We start from the raw sequence: 25,434 nt of genomic DNA, 5'->3' as shown, positions 1-25,434 counted from the left end.
AGGTTAAGGCAAGAGAAGTAATTTGACTTGAAGGTAAGATGTCTGCCAGTTACCTGATTCAGGGGAAATGGAGGGAAAAACCTTCAGGATTAGTCCCTGAGTGAGTGACTAGAGGAGGAAAGAGATGAAGGAGTCAAGATGGCAGGCAGCAGGCCTGAGGCAAATAACAAGGTCATCACCAGAAAATCCAAGAAGATGCAGCAGCCCTCAGAAGGCAACATGCTGCTCTGCAAAATATAGACTGGTGCAATTCCAGGCTGGCTCACCGGGATACAGTCCTGTTCATTTTCTCCTCCCTGGACAGTTCCATTCCTGAGCTTCCCCAGACAGTGGAGCTAGGAAAGAAGATTACACTGTCCCTCCCATTTTAATAGCATCCCCAACCGAATCCATTATATGTGGATAATTTAATCATCCTGCCCCATGTTGTTCCCAATACACACAGAACACATTACAGAGCCTGTGGTCCTCTGCAAAAAGTGCCTATTCTCTGACTGGTCAATATCAAAACCTTCCCATCCTGTTGATGTGGGTTTCTCCTGTATATTATATAGATCTATAAACAATTGCCTAGTTACCTAGTGATGCAAAATGTCCTTAAGCTACTTTATATTGTCAATTAATATATTGAATATCATAAACCAACATGCAATATGTGACTTTTAAATTATTTACTCCATATATGTTTTCATTAAGGAAGAGCATTTTTATTAGCATATTTATGATACCATCTCAAAACTTAATATGGCTTAATTCTATTAATAAAAACTAATTTAAAAGTCATTATCTTTTTTAATTACAGCTTTTGATTTAGTTCTTTCCTGCTCTGCAAATAAGGTGGCAATAGCTGTTATTCTGTTGGTCCATAGCTAACTATATTCTTTTTACTGCTATCATAAATTACTTGGTGGGGAAGTTGTTTAAAACCAACAGCCACAGAACTCCTGATGTGACCCCATACTTGGCCACAGCTCAGTTTGTCATCTGCTCTGTGCAGATATTTAGCCTCAAGTAAAGCTGTTAGGAAATTCTGTGTTGTGATCACAATCTTTAGCTCATGTTGAAAGCAATTCAAAGTAGAAAGTCAGCAGCCTCACCTACAATGCCCCAGGTGATCTCAGCAGCTTCTTCCTTGGGCCTGATACTAGGCTCATTACTAATCCTGGTCCTTTTAGGTCCCAGAGAATATGAGATGCTTCTGTTGATATGAAGTTCCTAGTTGCTCAGTTTCTCAACTGTATGTTCATCATTCAGGTTCTGTAAATGCAATGCTGCCAGGTCTGGAACACCAGAGGCCATCAGGTTCTTGACCTTGGCATTGACAGGAAAGATACAACACTGCTGAGTGTCTAATAGAGCAAGTGTACCAAGGTCAAGGAAGCACTAAGGAAGAGAGAGTGGAAATGAGATGTCACAACTCCCATCCAGATTGTTGGTCACCTGGGATAGCCTGCAAAGCACCCCAAATATAACAGTAGAGGTCTGCCTGAAAAGAAAGCATAATGGGAAATACAGGAGGTCTGTGGCTCACCCACAAAAGAGTATGCCCAGACCTTGGTGGTTAATAAGCATGTTGCCATAGTCACCAAATATCTTCCATTACAGGAAAAGGCAGCTTGTTTTAAGAGTTAAGCCAGAGTACGTCAATTATAGAAAAACTGAACTTTGATCCAGCTCTAGTTTCCAGCTAGGCAAGGTGTTGAGCCAGAAAAGAAAAGAAGAAACAAAACAAAATGCAGTGGCCAGAGGTGAGCCAATTATGCAGCTCCAAGGAAACAGCTGAGTGTTTCCCTCACACTGTTGCATATGGAAAGTTCGAAGAAATCAGCTTGTGGCACTGCTACAGCTCCTTTCAAGAACAAACTTCAACTGGTCTGTACCTTAAAGGAAGTTGGTCCAAGCAATGATAGAGCAAGAAGGGCAAGTGACCTTGAGCAGTCAAATCATTTCTAATTCATCATATGCCTATTCATTTTAAAATTAAGATTCTTTTATTTGTTTCTATGCTCTTTGCTAAGAGAACTGCACATAGTTTAAATGATATTGGAGTTTGACTCTGACTTGGATGAGTGTTCAGGTAGCAGATGAAGGCAAAGAGGGCATATCACACGTACACATATAACCATAAAATTGTTGACTGGAACTGAGAAGGCTCATGAAAACACCACACTATTCAAATACATTCACTCAAACGTACATTGCTAAAGAGCTTCTCTGTATCTTTATATCACTCACTATACAACTCCATAATGATTTGCATCATATTTATTTTCTTTGCCCTTCTCCCTTCCCTAGAATATGAGCTCTAACAGGTCAGAAAGAGAAGATTCCAAATTCATTTCCATATTCCCAATGGCTTGCACATTGCTCTGCATTGAGGATATGAATAGACCCCTCAGTGTTTGATTGAATGGAGAGATGAAAGAATGAAGAAATTAAAGAAGGAACACCAACCCAAGAGCATACAGTCATTGCTGTCCTGTGTGCCTAGGTCTCTCAATTTAGATCTACCCTTCAGCATTTGAAAGAGACTTTCCAGGTGAAATCTCTTGAGTCCTAAATTTCCATTCACATCTGGCCTTTGTTCCTACTTTTAGCAAAAGATGACACCAAGGTCTTTTGAATGGTCACCTTGACTTTGAATGGTCACCACTGATTCATGATTATCTCTCAGTGGGAGTCCCTGTGTGTCAACCACTCTCCATACACAAAGTATGTTAGCTCTATAATGGCACTGACCTTGCCTTATTGACCACTGTAGCCCAAGGTCCCCCATCTCATAGTCACCCCCCAAAATATTTGTCAAGTGAGGAAAAAGAATTAGAGATTTCCTCACCTACTGCCGTGCCATCCAGTCTTCTATACTGCTGTGATGAAAAGCTATACATTTACTGCATTAAGACTGAAAATGATTCCTTAGTGCTCAGCAAAAGGAAACCCTGGAGTCTGAGGATATGTTAATAACATTGGGGGTGGTTCTCCCACCTCTGTCATTCTGTTCTTGGAATGCAGTGACAGCAATGGACCTGTCTTCTTCATGAGGATGTCTGAGGAAGAAAAGGCCTTTTCTCTAGTCCTGCACACACATCTGCTTGTGCACGTGCACGCGCGCGTGCACACACACACACACACACACACACACACTATACCCACTTAAAGCAGCAATATTTCCACTTAGAAATAATTGATGACAAACTTACAAAGAGAAAGAATGCCCTTGGAACTCTGGATCCTGTAAAGGGAACATTAATAGTGCTGTAAATTTCGGGAAGAGAAATCACATTATTTTAATGAATGTTTCTCATAAAATAATGGAATAAAGATGTCCTCTTCATAATAGAAGTACAAGTTCTGACAAAAATTACCCCTTTTTTCCACTTACCTTTAATCAAGCTACCCTGGGAAGATGAAAGAATAAAGAGAATGAGCTTGAACTTGAAGAGAGATAAGATTTATACCCAAGTAATTGGCCTGATCCATTCATCGTCGCTATTCCTTTTGCATTTGCTTTTAGTTAGGGTTTAGAAAAAGAAATTAAACTTAGTAAAACTATAATAATTATATCAAAAATGCATTCAGTCTCAGTTTTTAAGGTTTTGAGACTTAAATTTAAACCTCTTAAGATTTATAAATATTTCCTCTCGGCACAGAGTGGATTCCTGTGTCCTAGGGAAAGACATTGCCAAAAATAAAGAGCAAGGCTGATAGGTCTTCACTCATTACTAAGCAGACAACAATGTGAAAAGCTGACCGTGAAGATATTGGCCATGCAGCCGTTAAAATTCCTTTGACTTGCTTGATTCATTCAAGCTTAAATGCTAAAAAGAGGAAGACACTGACAGGCCATCCTCTGGGACGCTCTGAATCCAGAATCCAGCTTTGTCAGTTATTTCAAGTGGATATAAATGGAGATTCTGACCAATCTTTTTCACCCCCAGAGGTCAAGAGAGCAGCTGAACTTCTAAAAATTCATCTCTAAGTTCCCGGTGAAACTTTCTATTGACCTTTAAAGCTGATGTGAAACTCCAAAGAACAAATTTACCTTGTAGAGTTTTCCCACCCCACACTCCACCTGCCACACACAGACACAACAGGACCACTTAACTCACCTGGGATGTAATCAAAAGCCTTTGATATTCATTTCAGTTATTAAAATGTAGCTCCCAAAATAATATTTCTGAGTTAAGACTTTTCTTGTCAAGTGATATAGGTAATAAAAATAACATCTTACTCTACATTTGTATAACGCTTCTAAGTATCTCTTAAAAGAGAACTTTTTGAAGAAAGCAAGGGATGTAGTAAACATTAACAGTTACAAAAATTGAGTCCCAGAGAGATTAAGTGGTTTTCCCAAGGTCTCATACCTTAAGCAAGCAATAGACAATATACTTAAACCCATCTTCTGACCTCCCAGAGATGATGCGCTTTCCACAGCATTGTGCCCTGTTAGCCTGGTTGACAAGATTTACTCAGCTTGCTTAAGGGATGTCGGTACATCCCAGCACATTAAATATATTGATGTATTGATAAAGCCCTGAGTCTTGGGGATCTGGCAATTGTGTCAGATGGCTGCATTTGGCATTTCCAGATACCCTCAGTTCTGTTATTCTGTGTCTGGCTAAAGCTGACTCTTCTGGACTTCAGGCAGTTTCACTCAGTCTGAGGCCTTCAGAAGGCCTCCAGGGAACTGGGTCTTTTTTGGTCAACCAATAACAATAGCACTTATTTCATTTTCCACTTTATTTTGTTGACTATGTGCCAGAAACTCGAGCTAATTGATGCCTTAAGTTTTGGGGCTCATTTGTACCTCACAACTCATACAGGTGGGCCCTATAATCACTTCCATTTTACTAATAAGAAAACCATCACTTAGGGAGTTTTGGGTGACCTGCTCCATTAGGGAACATGATCAGGACAGGCATCTTTACAATTTGACTCCACAGCCCAAATTTTAAACCCTGTATGACAACAACCCAGAAATTCCACACCTTCCTGATCAGCCTGTAACTCCCCAGAAATGCCCCCAAATTCAACCACACTCTGAGCCATTACAGAGACTACTGTCCTACAAGCAGTAACCAACCCCCATTGGCTCAGGCCTGTAATGTTTGCCAGAATTGAAAAGAGCTGCCATTTCAGCATTTTAAAGCAATCACATTGTTTCTCTGTGGGTAATTGATTAAATATGTAAGGATAGCCAAAGAACATTCTCTTCCATCATTTGGGAACTAGTGCAAAGGCCTTATGATTCCGGTTCTTTGAGGTCAATAGCCAAACACTTCAAAGACCTTCTTATACTAACAGGGGAAGAAAGAAAGCAAATTACTGTCTGAGATCTGAAGAAGCAATTCAGGGCCCCTGTCTTCTATGCTCACAGATACTTTGAGTGTCCATTCTAATGAAATCATCCTTAGACCTTTGAAAATAGCGAGTGGTAAAGGGAACAGACTCCTGCTTAGGCCTTCCTTTTCAATAGGCTTCAGGTGCAGGTGTGTGGTCTGGGAAGGAGCCTCACAGGGGCTCCATTCCCTCCTCCGCTTCCCCCAGATAGCAACCTCACTTGTAGGTTAGGATTCTGTGGGTTTTGGAGTGGGGTGGGGGGAGCAGGAAAGCTTTTTTAAATAAGACCCCTTAAATGAACTAACTCAGCGGGAAAGCAAGCCATGGTAGGTTCTGACCTCCGCCATTCGCCATTTGAGGTGCTGACTTCCCAGTCAGTTAAGAGCCTTAATTAGCAAGCTGACTGGAGGCTACAAAGCTCCCAGCCTCAAGAATTTCCTATTAAGTCTCTTAGTTAACGCCATCTATCTTGAAAGCATCCTTCCTATGCTGTGTGATCTAGGTCATCCTCCCCCAGGGAACCCTTCTGCTTCAGCAGAAGAAGCTTTCACCATCCTCCTGCCCTCAGCCAATGTCCCGCACGGATCTAGCGTCCCTGGGTGGATTTTTCTTTCCACGGTGGCTCACATGGAGGCACACAGCTTCAAATGAGAAGCAGATGTGGACTGTGATACTAAAAAAGGAGCCAAGTTACCTTTCTATCTTCCCCCACCAACACCACCTGATCATTCAAAAAGTGGCTAACAGAGGCATGAAATGCTGCACAGGAGGACAGTCATCTTTTGCCCAGAAGCTGACTGTCCCCCACCTTGTGTACAATGGCAACACGCATACACTGGCTGAGGCTCCTTGAGAACTGTCTAGTAGCCTTTGGTGGACAGGTTACTAAAAGACCTCTCAGAGGACTGACACTTCCCAAATCCGCCTATCAGCAGCGGAGTCTCATTCCCTGCGAGTCACCAATCATTCCTGAGTCTAATCATGAAGCAGAGAATAATGGAAAAGTAAGCCTAAAGAGCATTTAGACTTCTCAGGTGAGAAGGATGATTGACTCCTATTACCTGTTATTAAGTGCTGTGGCCATAGCTGTTGCTAAGGCAACAGGCCTTCACCCTGCCTGCACACAGGAATGGCCTGCCATGCTCTATAAAGTAGGGACAAGGGCTCCACTAGGGTAGCTCTAAGGGATTCCCCATTGCACCAGGGCTGAGACCCACAGCTCTGCGTCTTCTACCAGTGCAGGCTGAGAAGGATCCTCTTATTCCCAGATCTAGAGCCACCTTTTTCTTTCTTCTTCTTCTTCTTCTTTTTTTTTTTTTTTTTTTTTTTTTTGGTACCAAGGATTGAACTCAGGGACACTCAACCACTGAGCCACATTCCCAGCCCTATTTTGTAAATTTTGTATTTTATTTAGAGAGAGGGAATCACTGAATTACTTAGCACCTCACTTTTGCTGAGGCTGGCTTTGAACTCGCGATCCTCCTGCCTCAGCCTCCCCAGCCGCTGGGATTACAGGCATACACCATGCCTGGCGAGGAGCCACCCTTTGAACCCCTGTGGACAGACCTTGCTAAACCAGGAAAACGTGATGGGGGCTGGAGAGCGAGAGGCTGTGGTGTGCCTGAAAGCCACCAGGGGCGCTCGACCTTCCTCTGGCCTCAGACTCCTCTCATTTCCTGCTCTAAGCAGATATGCCTTCAACGCCTGCTTAAGTAGTACAGGGTGATCCAAAGGACGTCGTTATCCTCTCAGCACTTTCCTTTGGAAAATACATATAAAAATAGTCCCCATCCACAAGCACCAGAGGGGTACCGTACACAAGATGTCTCTGCACTGCTCTGGCAAGAGCAGTCCATTTGCTCGAATTGTTATTGCTGATAATGACTTCCCTGTTCAAGTCTAGCGGCTGTATGAGAACAGTTGCATGCGTGCTAGAAGCTGCCCTCTGAATGACTCTACCCACACATTAATGTGAGGATTAATCTCTCAACCTGCAGAATGCTATTAGCAGGTCGCTATGGGGTTCATCTCTCAAAACCACATACTTAGAAGGCAGGTTTCAGGTGGCAGCTATGTGGTCTGGCCCCACCGCTGAGGGTAAGGCAGAAGAATTAGCAGCTGCTTAATTACTCATGGGCTGGGGCCGACAGACTTCAAGACTGAGGCTGAAGGAAGGAAGTCTATTGCCCTGGAAGAACCCGCCCCATTTTTCAAGCAACTTCTCCAGTTCATTTGTTTCCAGCACCTTTAAATTCCTCTGGCATAATCACCTTACCCTTTGTCAACACAAAGTGATTGTTTAAACGACTCAGTCAGATCATGCCACAGGCGACTATTTCCATTTATTATGATTTATTGCCTGTTTAGCACCAAAGTGCCAGGCACATTCAACAGAAGACCAGAGTTGAAAATGGTTTTTCTTTCTGCTCTGGAGGCCCACAGAATAACAACCACCTGCTCAAAATGAAGGAAAGATTATCCACACTGATGAGGATCAGTGACTAAGGACATCTTGGGAAGGAGGTTTAATTTTCCAGATGAGAAACAAGAAGACTTTTTCAATGCTATTGGTCCTCCTGTTGACCTAGGGCCCTGGAAAAGTAAGTTGATTGAAGAGAGGGGATTCCTGGTTTTTTTTTCACCAGGTCAGGAAGAGATTTGTCATGGATAAATCCCCTTGAAGGCAGGAATCTGGTACTATTGTCTTTGTTCCCCTGCAGCAAGCCCACACTGGCATTTTTAAGCACCAAATAAATGCTTATTTAATTGATAACTCAAGCTTGAGAGATCATATCACTTACTTTTCCTATCACAAATCACATCTAAACTTATAGAATGGAGATTTTTTGTTTTTGTTTTTCATGTTTTAACTCAGCTTTTCAGAAGAGACCACATCTTTCTAATCCTTTTGATTGTTGCCGTAAATGAGAGGAAGAGCTAGGGCCTTGCCCAAGTGTCAGAACCAGCTGAAAAACATCTGAGGAATATGTTCTAGACAGGCTCCAAGTTGTTCTTTATGACAATAGTCAATTCACTAACCTACTTTAAAAAAAAAATCCTATAAATGAATATTAAATACCAAGTAGAATAATTTGTAAAAGTTAAGAAACACCAGACCTTCTCTCCAGTCACAACTGAGAGTCAAGAGATGGTTTCTGTCCATCCTGAGTGAGATTCTGAATGGCTTCATGGTGTTAACTCTGCCAGTTACACAGCAGGAGTTATGCTTAGTTAAAATGCCCACTAACTGAAGCAACAGACTCTTTTTTAGATTTTTGATACAAAAATTGGCCAGTGACGCACAGAATTTCTCATTCTTCGTGGAACTATCACTCACTTCATCACCCTTGGCTCCCTGGCCAAAGCTATTCTGTCTTTCCTCAACTTCAGTTAAACTGCCTCCTACAGTTCACAAAATGATTTCCAAGGCTACATTGTGAATCTTTAAAAATACAACCTGCTTCTCAAACTTCAGTAGCTATGTGAATTCCTGGGGAGCTTGTTAAAATGTAGATTGACTCATTGGGTCCAGATGAAGTTGAGAAGGGTGAAATTCTGCAGATCCATCAAGCTCCAGGGTAATGCCAGTCCAGAGGTGACCCTTTGAGAATTAAGATTTTTAGAAATGCATATAAATTGTTTTTATAGCATGCATAATAATCTTTAAATTATTTGCATTTAACAATACAGTACTATAAAATTTAACTAAAGAGTTTTTATAACATCAAGTTTATCTTATATGAATAAGGATACAGATACATATCCTGAGATATATACACATATTCAGATAGGACAGGTCTTTCCGTATTTCTCTAAATTATTAAGCTTGTTCCATTTTCAAGAAAGGAGAATGAGCACTCTCTGATTCATTCATTCTTCATTCAATTAACATTTATTGAACACTTAGTAAGTGCCACTATGTTAGGGGCTGAAATCACAGCAACGGACAGGGACTACAGTTCCAGCACTGAACAAGACACATTGTGGTCCCTTACAGATAGATATCTACATTCTAGTAAAGGGAGACACATTTACCAAAAAAAGAGTAAACACTTAAATTATAGCCAATGTTGTGAAAGAAACAAAGAAGGAAACAAAACAGGGGTGGAAATAAAGCCACTTTGGGTAAAGTGGGAAGAGGACTTCTCTGAGGAGCTAACACCGAAGGTCCAGGCTCTGTACTAAGAGTCCACGCATGCAGTCAGGCGGTGTGTTTCCAAACGTGCACACAGCCCAGGAGCCAATTCCTGCTTCTTCAGAAGGCATTGAATACCAAAAGGGACCTCTCCACGGCGGGCCATCCACACAACACCTGTGCCCTCAGCTACCATTGCCACTACCTGTCAGCTACTACTCAGCTACCTTTCCCAAGCCATCCCATCGCTCTCTGCCTGTCTGCAGCCCTCATTTGAGGTGCTGATACATTAGGGTCTTGGTACATGTTCACACACAAATCGGTAAAAAATTCAAGGCCCTCATAAATTATCGTCTGCAAAGACAGTCAGATAGTTTCTGATATTTCTTTCCAGTTCAATTTTATTGCTGAAGAAATGGCTCCATAAACAATCTTATCTTTGGCTAAAATGAAATTAAACCTGCTTGAAATAGGCCGCTATATATGAGTCCTAAAATCTACAGAAAATGATGCCAGTCACTTTTTTTCTAGGAAGACCTGGGACTGTCTGCAGAAATAAAAATTCATAGGCAGGTTTTATTAGACCCTAGCCAAAAGTCTCCTTTTTAAGGTCAGGCAAACTCACCACTTCTCTCACCCCCACTGCCCTTGACCTACCTGGCTCCAGGCCATTTCTGTCTTCAGCTAGTCTCTAATGTAGTCCAACCCCGGATCCTGTCATTTCCCTCTCTTCCCACCTGTATTCATCCTGTCCCATAGACCCCAACCCCAACCTTGGGAACTGTGATCTGAACACAGTTGCTGGCTCCAAATAGTGTTACCTTTTGTCCTTTGTTACCAAAGCAGGGAAGATATGGGGGCTTTCACAACCCCATGGGAAGGAGGTAAAGTTTTTCTATATCATCAAACAGAGAAGAAAAGAGGCAAAAATCAGGAGCTTGCAGCTGGAATGAAGGACACAGCTGCCTCTGGGCCCTAAGTTTAGAATCCCCAGCTAGGCCATGCACAGCCAGGGCCTCCACCTGCCGAAGGGCTTGTTTGCAGCAGCCACTGCTTTCCTTTATGATAGTACCTTCTGTGGATGCTGTGTTGGCCGTGGTTCCTGCACAGGTGGGTTATCAAGCTGGCAGATCTACCAGAATCTCCAACTGTTCATCTGTCCCTAGAGTCATTGCTGTGCTCATAGCATCTTCTGCAGGATATTGAGAAAAAAGTGACAAACCCACACCTCTCCTTTTGCTTTTTATGAAAACTTTAAACAAAAGTTACCCAATGACTACAGAGGGTCAAAGGGACAATCCCTGGATGAGCCACTCAACTTTCATGAACCTCTGTTTCCTCCTCTGTGTAATGAAGATAAAAAGACCTCATAGGTTTGCTGTGAAATTTAAATGACAGGATGCATGCAGAGCACTTGGCATGAAGAATAAATGCCCAATGAATGTCACTTGGTTTTTACCATGATCATTTGTTTTTACAAGTGCTTACTATGTGCTAAAAATGTGTTAGATGCTCATTTAACTTTATGAAAGTGTGCATAATTTTAATTTTCATGAAAGATCTCTAAGGTAGATATTTTATCAGTCTCAGAGAAGTAATTTCCCCAAAACCACACAAGTAGTTAATAATAATGCTAAGATCTAGATCTACACTGCCTCAACTCTAGATTTCAAGTCTCTTCTGTGTCTGTGGTATTCATGAATACTGATGTTACAAAACAAGCTGTTAAGATGGAATCCACTCAGTACCTGATCTACCTCAGGCTGCTATTAGCAAGAACTTGGATGACCTAACTTAAAACCCAAGCACACACACAGCCCAATACCTGACTTTTTTAAAAATGCTTTGAATTCTGAGACTTCATAGTCATATCTACTACAATGAATTCTTACTGGTTTTAAAGCAAAATTTAATCAACACAGATATACTGGGCAAGATTTTTGGTAGGCACTACTGACAATACAAGGAAGATTTAAAACACAGTTTCTATCTTCAATGAACTTATAATTTAATGGCAAAAGAAAGACATAAAAGGTGAATAAACACATGAATCAAGACAAAAACTGAAGTTAAAAAAAAAAAGAACTCATGATGAGATGTCAAAAAAGAGAATATATTTCAGGATTCAGAATGAGCTGAAGAGGGGAAGCTAGTGGCAAGACAGCAAACCAGGATGATGCCGTAATTATCTAAGGTTAAAGTAGTGAGGGTCAAGGTTAGCCTTGGAACAGTGGGGTGAAGCCCATGGACATTCTGAAATAAATGCAGAGGGAATTTAATGAAAGACTAAAGAGATTAAGAGAAAGGAGGATGTTAACGAAGGTTTCAAAATGTCCTCACTGGGGAGATCTGAACCTGCTTGTCCTCCAATCTATATTCCCAGTCTCAGTCATAGACACCAACATCCTGTCACACAACTCCTGAGAGCCACTCAGGACCCCTCACTCACACTCCCCCACCTTCACACATCTAGTCCTGTTGTTCTTCCTTCTGCACATCTTCTGTAACTGATCTTTCCTGCCTTGTCCCTGTTTCTTCTCATCTCTCCCCTGCACAGCAGAGCATCCTGCAACTGTGACTCCTGCCCCAGTGTCATATCCCCATCTTTGTCCCTCACTCTGTCCTCCATGCCAGTGACATAACACATGTCTTTGAAGACCAGGCTTCAAATCTTCCAGTGATTCTCCAATACCTGCACAATAGACCCACCAGTCCTGTGTGTGTCCTACAATCGAGAAAACTCCCTGTGGCTTCATTTCCTGTCACTCCACACCTCATCTTATCCGTCTATGACCCCCTATTCAGAGTCCCTTCATATTCTGTGCACAGAGCTTGAACAAATGAATGAGCGAAGGTATGAATGTAGGCAAGTCAAGACTGCATAGCTGTTGTGAAAAATAATAATACATTTCTTAAAATAATGAAAAGCTTAATTTGGGTATATAAAAATGAGATATTTGGTTTTATCTCTTTTGAAAGCAGGCAAGATCTGGACATGCTCCAAAATAGAAGAACCACTTGAAAGAAAGGCTAATTATTAAAGAAATAGGAGATGATTTTCCTGCTAATAATAAAATTATAATCAACCTAGTCCTCACTTGAAGTTATTTCCTCAGTGAGACCTCCCTGAATTCCTAAATGAGATTAGCTCCCCAATAAATACTTCTGTGGCTACCTTTTTTTTTTAATTTTATTTTTTGATAGATGAGATTTGATATCATTTGTTCTATGTCTCCCTCCTGCAGTAAACTCCATAAGAGCTAGGACTTCTTTTATGCTGAATTCTCAACCCTTAATAGAGTGCCTGGGACAGAGTAGATATTCAATATTCATTAACCACAAGATTAATAGTATTCCTCTGCCCTAAGAGTTATTATCCTTCTGCTTGCCAACACCAATAAAGTAAAAGGAAATTCCATTTGTTGATAAAAGCATCTAAAACAAAACAAGGCTCTGATTGAAGCAACACACATTAAGTAAGTTCTAATTTAAGTATAATTTACTTGTCAATAACAGTAAATTAACTTACCTGTTTAGATAAAAAGGACGGATCACCCTTATCACTCTCCTGCTTAAAAGCCTCCTGGTGTCCCCATTGTCTTCTGAGAGAAGTTCTCACTCCTTAGTGACAACCTGCCTCCCAAGACTCCTTTGCTATCACTACCAAGTGCCCCTCCCCATTTCCACATCAACCCCCCACCCCCAACACCCTGGACCACTGCACTTGCTGACTCCGCTTTCTGGAATACTCTTCCCTACTCTGCGTGGAACTGTTAATCTCCCTTCAAACACAAACTGAAACTTTCCTTAAGTCCTATTCACAAAACAATCTCTTCTCTTCCTGTCTACTCCACAGGCACTCTGGCTGGCCCCCATAAATCTAGAAATCCAAAGTAGTACAGTCTGATTTCCTTGAAGGCACTAATTGTGTCTTGTTCATCTTTACCTCTCTAGTGCCTTGCACAAGCCTGTGTAAAAACCAGTACACTTTCTAGTGAACGAGTATAAAAGAAATCCCTGGGCTCTCTTTCCTTGTACCCCATATGTAATCCATCAGTGGGTCAAATTCAGCCTGTCTTCAAAAACACCTCCTGCATCCAACCTCTTCTCACCACCCTGCTCCAAGTCCAAGCACTATCATTTCTTGCCCAAACTACCACAAAAGTCTCTTGACTGACTCGGCTTTGTGATTCCACCTATAGTCCATTCCGCACACAGCAGCTTGTTGGTCTTTCTGCTAAGAACCATTTAGTGGTTTCTGTCACACTCAGAACACAATTCAAACTCCTTATAAAAGCCCCAGGTGGTCTCATGCTTCCCCTCTTCTGCTTTTGGTAGCCTCCCTCTGCCAACCCCTGTCTCGTTAAGGTCTTTCTGCCTAGAGTGTTCATGGTCCAAGTGACCGACCACCTGCTCCTCCTTCGGGTCCCTACCAAGCACCCCATAGTTCATCTCCTAAACGTTATCTTTCCTCATTACACTGACTCATGTCACAGTTTCTATTGTTACCTATTTCAGCCTCTTCCACTATGATAGTAAGGCCCATGAAGATAGAAATGGTGCTTGTTTCATAGTGCAAAGACAAAAAGTAGATGCTCAATTTGTTGAATATAAAAAAGAAAATGAATATAGCAGCTAAGTACTGGACCAACAGAGAGACAGGGCGGGGGAGGGGGCAGTGGAGGACAAAGAGAAGAAAGACAAAATATAAAGCTAGGTACAGAACAGAATTGGGATATCACCTATTATACACCATGTGGGCTTTACCCTAGAAGTGAATTAATGTTATGTCTGAGTCCTGTCTGTGAATGATGTACAGAGGAGATGAGAGACTCCTGAGGAAGACTGTGATTAAGTAACTCCAGAAGCTGGCACCTAGAGCATCTGAGGGCTGGGGTGTAGCTCAGTGGTAGAGTGCTTGTCCTGCATGCATGAGATCCTGGGTTCAATTCCAGCCCTGTGTGAATATCCTCTGAGTAACTGACTTTCATTTCTTCCATCTTTAGCAAGATGTGGCTATCATCAGTTTCCATCATTTTTCCCAGGAGATAGGTACCTCTGACTGATGATTCTCATCCCTTAGTTAGGCTCTCTGCCACATCAGACAGGGCTATATTTCTGTGATAAAGAGCATGATTCTAGAAAAGATTTAAGATTAAAGGTGCCCTCTATAGATTAAAGTAAAACCTCTTTAATTCAGATTATTCTAACTCTGTGAACTCAGAATTCATTATCGGTTTCGTTGGGCTGAGGCTTATCTTGGTCCAATGGTGAGGGACGCAGAGGGAGGCTATCAAACAAAGTAGTGCTGGGAACATTATTTGCAAAAGGTGTAACCAATTTTAAAAGACTTTTTCAGCCATGCTTAAAAACACTTTATCAGCACCATTAATTTTCTCCCATTTTTTAAAATCAAGGTTTAATTTACATACAATAAAATCAAAATATAGAACAGACCCTAACCTATTAGCATTTTCTCATTCTCTGTTGTGGTTAAACCTCCTCCCACACCCAGCTTCTGGAAACCATTGGTTAGTTTTCTGTTCCTTTCATTTGCCTACTTGAGACTGTCATATAGATGGAATCACTAGAACGTCACCTTTTGAATCAAGCTTCTTTCACTAGCATAATGTATCTGAAATTCATTGCCGTTGCTGAGTGCATGTCATTTGTTTCATTTCGGAGCTGAGTACTATTGTACTCAGAGTGTTTATCCACTTGGCAGTAGATAGACATTTCAGGGGTTTCCAGTTAGGGGTGATAATAAAGTCACTATGAAACTTCACATACAGGTTTTTGTATGAGGATAAATTTTGATCTTACTCAGGAAGGCAACTCAGAGTGGCATGGCTGGGTTGGTTGGAAACTAAATGTTTTAACTTTTTAAGAAACTGCCAGACTGTTTTGTAAAGAAACTGTTCGTTTCCAACAGCTACTGTGAGAGGTTTAGTTGCTCCATATTCTTGCTAGTTGTTTTCATTCGTGCTGTTGCTGCTGTTTAATTTAGCCATAATAGGAAGGCTGTAGTGACTTCACCCCATAGTTTTAATTTTCATTTTTCTACTAATGAAATTAATAAGAACATCTTTTTATGTGCTTATTCACCAGCAGATATCATTTTGGTAAAGTATCCCTTCAAATCTTTCACCCATTTTAAAATTTGAACTGAAACAACTTCATAGCTGGTGTATGTATAAACATATAAATATACACAATAAATATACCTTATTTTGTCTGACAAAGAAGTAGAGCAGGAGTTATTCTATGTTATGGATGAGAAATTGAGGCTGAAAACATTTGTCCAACTTGCCTGCATTCACACCAAGTGGGAGATTAAATAGAAGCCTCCCAGTTCACACTCTCTCCACAAGAGACAAGTAGGACAGATCTCAAACCCGTAGGGCTGTGAACTGACAAGAAGGGGCTGCACAGGACTGAGTGGCCCCTCACCCTCCCCACACACAAAGTCCTGGAAAGGTGAAGCTTGTCATTGCTGGCTGTGGGAACACATTGTGTGAGCACATTTGCTACTGCCTGTGCCCAGCCCTGAGTCCAACTCCCAGCTACTAACACTTAGAAAATAATCTCTTAAGCAAATCTTCCCTGACTTCCTTCCTTTCTACCACCTAAGTAGAGATTTCTGCATTTGAACAAACTTTGAGAGATAAACCTTCTTCATGCAGTGGTTTTCAAACTGGGGCTGGTGACGGGTAGGGAGGGAGAATGAATGCAGGAAGCTTAGGTTCAAACCCCCACCACCACCACTACCACCACCAGTCAAAACAGCATCATTTTTTATCTGATTTTACATATTGGCTTATCACCGACAAATTTATTTGAAAAAGAAGGTACATTGATTTCCGAAAGTTTGAAAACCACTACTTTGGAGCCTTTCTTTAATTTGAGGGTAAAAAGGCCTCCAAGCCCCCTTCAAACACTTAAATCATCCTTATATTAAATTAACCAGCAAATTTCTTATATATCCTACAATGCAAATATTTTACTAATTTGAACTGATCCCTAGACAACCCCACATCCCCAGACCAAATGAAATCACTAAGAGGTTCCTAACCTGTGCTAAGACACACCTCTGAGGTTGCTAAAACTTGCCACAGGATATTGATTCCCCTTAGCCCTGAGGACATTGAGGAAGGGTTGTCTTCAGAACCTGCTCTTTTTAAGTGAATTCCAGTGTTTATCTATGAATTGTCCTTTCCTGTTCGCGAACTGATGTGAAAAAGTTGGAAAGCCTTGGATTAGAATCCTGGTGATTTGGGCATAGACTCTGGAATTAGGTAGTCAGTTATCCTGATTCACACTTACTGGTTAAATGGTCTTGTCAAATTGCCTTAGTTTCCTAATCTGTGAAATGAGGATAATAGCACCTTGGTTCTTAGAACTGTTGTGAGAAGTACAAGGTAATATACATGATACCACACACAGCACAGTACTAGTACACTTGAAGCACTCAGGAAATAGTCCATTAATGGCCCAATCTAACTCTGAGACTGACCCCTTCAGCCACAGATGAGCTAAAACATGCCACATATTTCACAACACTCCTTAGATTATGCTTTCAGAATGAGGGTAAATGTGAAGCTTCAATAAGCAAATATGGTCACTATTTTTAAAGTTATTAATAATGTTTGTAACACCTCATTTACATCTCTCTGGTAATAAAGGTGAAACATATACATGTTTAAAGACCATTAACAATGTCTCCAGACTAGAAACAACACTTCAAAAAGAGCAGAAATATAGGAAAATAGTTAATTTCCAAAATATTTTAGATGCACATTTTTCTTGTTTATATTTTATTACAAAAAGCAATCACTTTAGTGATGGTTGAACAGACCCAAATGCCTCATTATGGTTTGGACACAATCCTTTAACAGGTTTTTCTATTGAATACCAAATGACTTCACATTACTGTCCTTTGATCTACCTTAATCATTTATATATTTACTAATAATATTTCAAATTAGAAAAAATAGACTCCAATACATCCTCATAATTATTCACTAACCCCAGTCAACAGTAGGTTTCAGCAGGAAAAGTTTATATAGTAAGAAGTAACACCAAATTCATGGATCTCTTTGCAGAATAATTTTACTTATTTAGCAGAAAAAGTACATGTGTCTCAAACTGATTCCGTGTTTCCAATATCTAATAGGAGTATTTTCAACTCAATCCTGGTTCAAGGAGTGACTTTGAGAGAAATATTTTTAAAATATAAGGTATTATCCCTGCCCATAAAAATTTCTAATCTTAGTGTTCTTTGATTCATGCTCATATTTCCAGCTTTTTCACAAATCAGTACTTGACTATAGTGATGGTCCTTCTGTGTCTAAGTTTCAAACACAAATGGCTTTTCAGAGTCTCCATTAGAAATATCAATAGATCTGCTTCTGACCATCACCATAGATGAAGGTTCTGTTGCATCACCCCAGAAGAAGATATGAGCCCCCATTTCTCAGTTGGAATAGAAAAAGCAAGGCTATTCTGGTGACAGTGCTCCCGCTAAGTTTGTTGTACATCATCCAATTCAGAAGGTCATTCAACAGCCCTGCTAGCTAAGTGGTCTTGAGCATGTTATTGGAGCCCTGTGTCTCAGCAGCCTTCTCAGTAAAGCCTGTCAGTTTGCATGTTTTAATGTGAGTTAATACATTTCAAGGGCTTAGAAGAGTGTCAGGCCCTGGCAAGTGCCTCATTCATATTGGTATCACTATCGTAGTACTAATAGCAATGAATTATTATCTTCCTGAGCATCCCACTCCAAAATGCACGTATTTGGTTTGTCCTGGGTCCAAGTCCTGTACCAAAAGGAGGAAAGCAATATAGGGATTTTTATTCAGGGATTGGAGGACAATTCAGCCAACTGGAAGCCCTGAGTCTATTGATGAAGTATAGGGCAGATGACAGGCCCTCTTTCCCCTGCCACAGTCTCTGGCTCCCTCTAAGGGTTTCTGCCTTATTCAGCACAGGATCAAAATAACTCTCCCTTGATTTGAGTTATGCTTTCCTCCTCTGTACATTTTTTCCCCAGAGATTACAGCCATCTGGAAAAACCAATAATATAGATACTTATTTACTGCAACAAGCAGTATATTCCTAGCAGGTCAGCTCTCTGGTTACTGTCACTTGGGTTATATTTTAAAAACTAAACAAGCTGTTGAATCATAGTTCCTGTATATTAGGATTTTTATCTCAGCATATGAAGTGAAAGGAGTACATTTTCCTTTTCAATATTTCTGGGCTCCTGCAAGATAATTTAAGAGATCATACATCTTTTAACTCAAAAATAATTGTGTGTGTGCATAATCTGTGTGTATTTATACCAAGAACATATACTTCTGTATTAATCAGTCTATGTTCTAGACAGCCACAATCTTGGTAGAAATGGTATTAGGAAGGGCAAGAAGCTTGTTCCTCATTTAGGAGAAGGATTTGCTTCTCTCACAATGGAACATACAGTATTTAAGCTCCATCTTACCCATGGGGTGGTGAGAACATTCCTTAGCATTTTGGGTAAATAATCCTCAGGGATGAAGCTCCTTTAAGCAAAGCCATTACATCCTTACAGTTGATGAAACTAACAAGGGAAAAAAATCATCAGTGGAAATTCAGGGGATTCATTGAAAATGGAGGCTCTCTGCCGCTGGCTTCCTCCTTCTACACTTCCCCCAACATTCAGTCATCTCCCCTCCCATTTCAAATATGCATTACCATTTCACAACCATCCTCCCCTCTCAAGAATGATAAAAGTCACAGACACAACTCTGCTTTTGACATACTATAATTTAAATAAAAATTGTTTGCCCTGAAGTGTTTCCTCAAGTAGGCATTTGGTTTCAGGTCTGCCAATTCCATTTGGGGAGTAGATTTATTCACTCATCAAATATTCATCAAGCACTTATTTTTGTGTCAAGCACTATCTCGGTTATTAAGCACACCATGATAAACAAGACCAATGTGGTCATTGCCCTCAGGAAGTTTATAACTGGCATTTGAAACTGATGTTAATCAAATAAACAAACAAATGCACAATTACGAGCTATGTTTAGGAGGAAATAAAGACAGGATGCCGTTGAGGAGGATAGCGTACCTTCCACAGATTGGAGTTCTCTAGGGTGACATTCAAGAGTCCAAAGATGAAAGAAACCCACCACACAAGTGGTTGGGAGGAGAGACTTCCATAGCAGAGGACACAACAGTGACATCCCTGAAAAGAACATAAAACAGTGTGGTGGAGAATAGGGAATGAATGGAGATGGAGGTGGGAAGAGACACAAGCTAAATCATATAGGCTTCTGTAGGCTATGTGAATAATTTGGGGTTTTAATCCAAGAGCAGTGGGAAGCTACTGAAAGTCTTAAGCAAGGAATGGGATAATCTAACTTATGTCTCAGAGATTGTGGCAGATACTATAGGGAGATTCATTGCAGAAGGGTGGAAGGAAGGAAAAGAGGGGTTACTGTGGTAGCCCATGTGAGAAAAGACAGCTTGGCAGGCCAACCCTTGGAGTGGGTTAACTACACAGGTTTCCTGTGGAGGACGCGTGGTTCGTAGTACATTGCACTGCTCTTTTCTAAACAGTACTGAACTTCAGTTTTGGAATTTTTGTCTTTACCAATCTCCTCGAGGGTTTATGAACGATATCCATAGCCTTCTTTTATCTGAGATAGTCTTGAGCATCCTACCCTGGTCTCATCCTTCCAGAGAATTCCCTGTAGCTTGAACTATAGTGGTGAAAATTTAGGCGAACATAAGTTAATAAAATCCACTATGTTTAAAGATAATACTAATAAGATTTGTAGGTATATTATACAGGTGAGACAAAGGAGAGCAAGGAATTGAGGATAATGCCAAGTGGTGACTATACCACTTACTGAGATGAGGAAATGAGGGAGAATGAAGAACAAGCTTGGAGAGGAAATGTTTCTGTTTTGGATTTGTCACAATAAAGATGTCAATCAGGTAGAGCCATCAGGAAGGTGGATGGAAACACCAGCATAGAGCTGGTAGCAGAAAGCTCAGCAGAAACATTTGGTAGTACCGCTGTATAAAAGCTACACAAATAGATGAGAACCCCTCAGATGATCTGTGGAAGAAAAAAATTAGCCAAGATCAAATCCTAAGGAGGTCCGGGAAAAGAAGAAGAGACAGGAAAGTGAGAAAGAATTACCAGAAAGGTCGGATGAAGAGCAGGAGAACAGAATCTCACGAAAGCAAAGGGTCCAGTTTGGTTCTAGAAGTATTGATTGTGTGAAAATGTGGCAAGTGAAAGGATGAATACAGAGAAGCATCTTCTGGGTTGACAACAAGAAGTTTTACTGTTGTAGGTGGAAGAGGACAGGCTGAGATAGCCAGTTTGGAATGAAAAGCTTCTTCCTTCTGGTTTCAGCCAGTGAACCTGGGGACATTGTTTGGATGAGGGAGCTGCAGAAATCCCAGCAGGCCAGATGTGTCAGTTGCTTTCTTTCTAGAATGCATCTCTGTGATTTCTAATTTTAATTAGAACATTTCAGACAGGAAAGACTATAGAGCATATCATGTTTGATCACTACTTTGTAAATGAGCATGATCACATGCTTTAGCCAGTGCCCAAGTTCAAGAAAGAAAGAAAAGAAGAAGGGAGAGGAGAAAGAAAGAAGGGAATAAAGAAAGCAAAAACATTGTCCAAAGGAATCAGAACTAAATGGAATTCTTCTGTCTATAGTGTGTCAAGATTTCATGAAAACTAGAATTTGAAATATTAGAGAAGTCTCTTCCTATCCACACTTCATGTCACCTTAAGGTAGGGATAGGGCCAGTTGGGTAAAGAGGCTGCCTGCCTCTTGGTGCTTTATGGAGTTTTGCAGGTTCATGTCTGTAAGGACACCACATGTTTAGAGAGGAAATATTTAGAATTGAACTGGAGAGTTCCTTTGCACAAAAAATGGAAAATATAAAACCATACATATATGTCCACTTTGAAATCATTTTTACTTTATGATAAATTGATAAAATTTCAATTTCTGATTAATATTCTTAATAGGCAGGAGCTTAGAACATTCTAACTTTTAATTTCTCCCACTTAATATTTAATGATCTACAAACAAACTCTTGGGAAATCTTTTTATAATAAGAGAAATCCCTTTGTATTTGTAAATAATCACTTAAGGAAGGCAAGAATAGAAGGAAAGACAGTCTCCCCTTATCTCAGAAGTAATCTGAGGTCATCTGATGGCCATTTATATGTGTGGCTCAACATTTTTCATATTCCTGGACAGGAACTCTCCAGTTCAATACCAGACACATGGTAGGTAAGATGTTCTGGAATAAAAGCTAAGTATTCTGTTCAGTGATGGTACTTAGCTACTGTTGGTTAGCAGTGGCTACTGAGCATGTTCATTTCACAAGTTTGGATCCTATTTGCAAGGTAACGGCTTGGGACAGTTTTCTCAGTAAGTGAAAAGAGTAAAGAAGCCCAAATTTTACTCCTGGGTGGCCTATTTTGTAATCTTGGTCAAGTTACTTAACCTCTCTCTGCTTCAATTCCTCCTTCAGGAAATGGTGTGAATAATGTCAGCCTTCTCCCTATGTCTCAGAAGTAATTTAAGGCCAGCTAATTGACTCTACCATATGTGATGTAATGGTGGGGAAAAGAGCTATTACAATGTGAAATATCATTACTCTGGTTCAAGTCAGAGACTACCCTTGCACACACTATCCTATAGCTAGGCCTCTGAAGCCTACTTTTAACTACCCCACTCTTGGTACCAGAATTGAACCTAGGGGTGCTTTACCATAAACCACAGCCCCATTCCATTTTATTTTTTGAGACAGGGTCTTGCTAAGTTGCTTATGTCCTCACTAAGTTGCTGAAGCTAGACTTGAATTTGTGATCCTCCTGCTTCAGGCTCCTGAGCCACTTGGATTACAGGGATATGCCACCATACTTGGCCCACTTTTAACTCTTTAAAGCAAAATCTTCCTATGTGGGTGAAGTTACCACTATCGTTGATTTTGAACTCTACTGCTGCCCAAAGGACCTAGTCCCCTTTTCATTGAACATTTTTGCATTGGTTGCAGATTATTCTTTAAGGTAACCAGGAATATCTGAAGTATAGCAAAACCACTTCTGGGAATCATAGCATATGGGAATAACTGACCTCTTGCACTTATCCAAAACCTCACCTCCAAATCTGCTAGTTCCACAGAAGCCAGTTCCAAGGCAGCTTCCACAGGAGCCCAAACCCTAAGTGGGCAGCCACTGTAGCACAGAGGAAAAATAAGGCTCAACTATGTGAAAATAGTCATCATAACCCTCCAGTTGCAAGTGTTTCTCCCTTAGGAAGTATATATCTCATATCCATGAGGTTGGACATTTTAGCCCCATCTTATAAAGGAAGAAATTGAGGCTCAGAGAGATCAGTGGTTGGCCCAAAATCACATTATTGGTAAATAAATGCCAGAGGAATGATTAGATTCCAGGTCTTCTGATGCTTTCCTAGGATTTTTTACTTAGCATGTGAAAATGATAATGGACATCAATCTATGGAAAGAAGGAAGATAACACTGTGCCTAAAAATATTCAAATTGCACATCAAAAGAGAGAGGTTTTTTTAATAGTTGATTTGATATTCTAAGGGTAACCAGAATTATTGGAAAAATCAGCCCCACTGCCCTCCTCCTCTGCTCATCTCTTTATAGATCAATATCAAAGGTACCATATAAGAAGCTCCAACTTAAAGTAAACCCTTGACTTTCACAGACTGTATATGTATGGAACTTGAATCACATACACTGAAACTGGTGTGTGGGGCTGAATCTTCCAGCTAGTAAGGGATGCTCACCAGCCACCTAGAATTCAATTATGAATGTGGGTTTTTTGTTGTTGTTGTTCCCCACCCATGACCCTATACCAATTCCTCAAAGAAAAAAAATTACAGTTTAGAATGGTATTACAAAGTTTGAGGATTTCCAAAGTCAGGAGACATTTTGTCACAAATATCAAGGGTTCGCTGCGTTGAATTGTTCTGCTTCAATTTTGCTTTAGTGGGGCAGAAACTCAAGGATAATGTTGTTGCTCATGGTAGTAACTAACTCATCTTGGATTTCTAACACATCTGTCCTTCTACTTGGCTTTCTGACCAGTGGTTGCTTTAAAAAAAAAAAAAAAAGTCACTTCTCATTTTTATCATTCTGCTTTATATGTGTCTTGATGTTGTAAATTGTCTTAAATCCTTTTTGGAAATGGTTTACATCCTAAATAAATGCTGAAACTAGGCTTCCTAGAAAGAACCATTTATTATTTAGTCTGGAGGCATTCCATGTTAGAACTACAAAAAGAATTAAGGACAATGGTGTTTTTAAAGGCAAAATAACAATGAGAGTTTTTAGGTGAATTTATTCAAATTCTGAGATTATCTGGCAGTAGCTAAGGATTATGCTTTGAGTGACACCTAATGGTTGAGAAAGTCACTCTCCCCAAGCACTTCAAACTACCCAGAACATTTTTTCCTCAAACCTTGGCTGTCTTTTTCAGAACTGCCTTGGTAATTGTTAAAAATATAGAGAGATGTAGGCCTCTTAACTGCTGGGATCTCCCAGCCTGGTCCCTGGGCAATCCATCCAGAGTGATTCCAATGTTTACTTGAGTTTGAGAACCGTTGATTCAAGAGCTGCCAAGTCAATGTGCCCAAAGCACTGTCAGGCCTGATGGCACCTCAAGAAGTTAGAGGGCCTAGGCGAAGGGTAGACCTCCCTGGTCTACCAAAGAGCGCGGGCAGAGTAAGAGAAAGCACAAAATCTCCCTGGGCGCGGGCACTGCCCTCCTGGCAGTGAGGGTGGGGGTAGCCTGGGGCCTTGAAAGCAGTCCCCCGGGGCTGCCTGCCTTTGTCCCCGGGAGGTCGCGGGAGTGTGGGACCTGCGCTGCGGACGGCCTAACGCCTGTTCTTCGTGTCCACAGACGAACCCAACTCCTGGAGTACTCCCGCTGCCGCCTCCCCAGGTCTGCCGGAAGTAGGCGTCTCCCTCGAAGACATCCTCTCTCCATTCTCTCCATCGCATCCAGCCCCACCCTCCGACCCTTCCCACCAGATAAGCCCAGACCCGACTTGGGATATCAAAAGGGAACACGACGTTAGGAAACCAAAGGAGCTTTCAGCCGGCGGCCAGAAGAAGCAGCGCCTCGGGGAGCAGAGAGAGCGCTCGGCGAGTCCGCAGAGGGCCGCGCGGCCGAGGCTCGAGGAGGCGCCCGGCGGCCAGGGGCGGCCCGAGGCCGGCAGGCCCACCTCGGAGGCCAGGGCGCCCGGGCTCGCGGCGGCGGACGCGGCGGACGCGGCGAGGGCCGGCGGGAAGGAGGGTCTCCGCGCCGCGCCGGGCCCCGAGCTCGGCCGGCGCGACGGCCCCGGGGCTGCGCTCGCGGGCCGGGGCGGCGGGGAGCGGCCGGGCGCGCGGGAGGCTGAAGGCAGGGCGGGCGCGCGCGCGGGTCCCCGGCAAGGCCCGCGGCCCCCAGGGGGCGCCCCAGCGCGCAAGGCGGCCGTGGCGCCGGGGCCCTGGAAGGTGCCGGGCTCCGACAAGCTGCCCGGCGTGCTCAAGCCCGGCGCCTCGGCCGCCAGCAGATGAGGCCAATGCCCACCACGCGCCCTGGCACAGGCCGTTCTTCTTAGGTTCCGTTTCATGGCGTTTTAATTTATTTTCACTGTCACACGCATAGATCCGCGAGGCACCAAGGCCTGGGAGCATCGATGTGAAGTCCCACACGTCCAGCGAGCATGGGCTGCACGGCGTCCACACGCAGACCTAAACTGATCCTAAAGCCCCCGGTTCCACGGTGGGGGCTTTGGCAGCTATGGAAGAACCAAAATAAAGTGAAGAACATCACAGAGAGACGATGCAGTGTAGCTTTAGTTTTAAAAAAAATAAGAAAGAAAGAAAAAAAATTCCCCCCCACTGCATGAAGGATTTGGATG

The 25,434-nt window shown here is 41.8% G+C and overlaps 1 protein-coding gene across 2 annotated transcripts in view; it reads left to right on the top strand.

Annotated features, from left to right (window-relative positions):
- Magi2 (membrane associated guanylate kinase, WW and PDZ domain containing 2) overlaps positions 1–25,087 on the top strand; it is a 1,283,222-nt gene extending 1,258,135 nt beyond the window's left edge. For both annotated transcript variants that reach the window (XM_076862515.2, XM_076862511.2), the window contains one exon: positions 24,429–25,087. In XM_076862515.2, the coding sequence (XP_076718630.2) occupies positions 24,429–25,087 (659 nt within the window). The remainder of the gene's footprint in view (positions 1–24,428) is intronic.
- Positions 25,088–25,434: the final 347 nt, after the last annotated feature.

Source organism: Callospermophilus lateralis, chromosome 1, assembly GCF_048772815.1.
Source record: "Callospermophilus lateralis isolate mCalLat2 chromosome 1, mCalLat2.hap1, whole genome shotgun sequence".
Classification (NCBI taxonomy): Eukaryota; Metazoa; Chordata; class Mammalia; order Rodentia; family Sciuridae; genus Callospermophilus; species Callospermophilus lateralis.
Note: the sequence above shows the minus strand (reverse complement) of the source record. Positions and strands in the feature narration are given on the sequence as shown.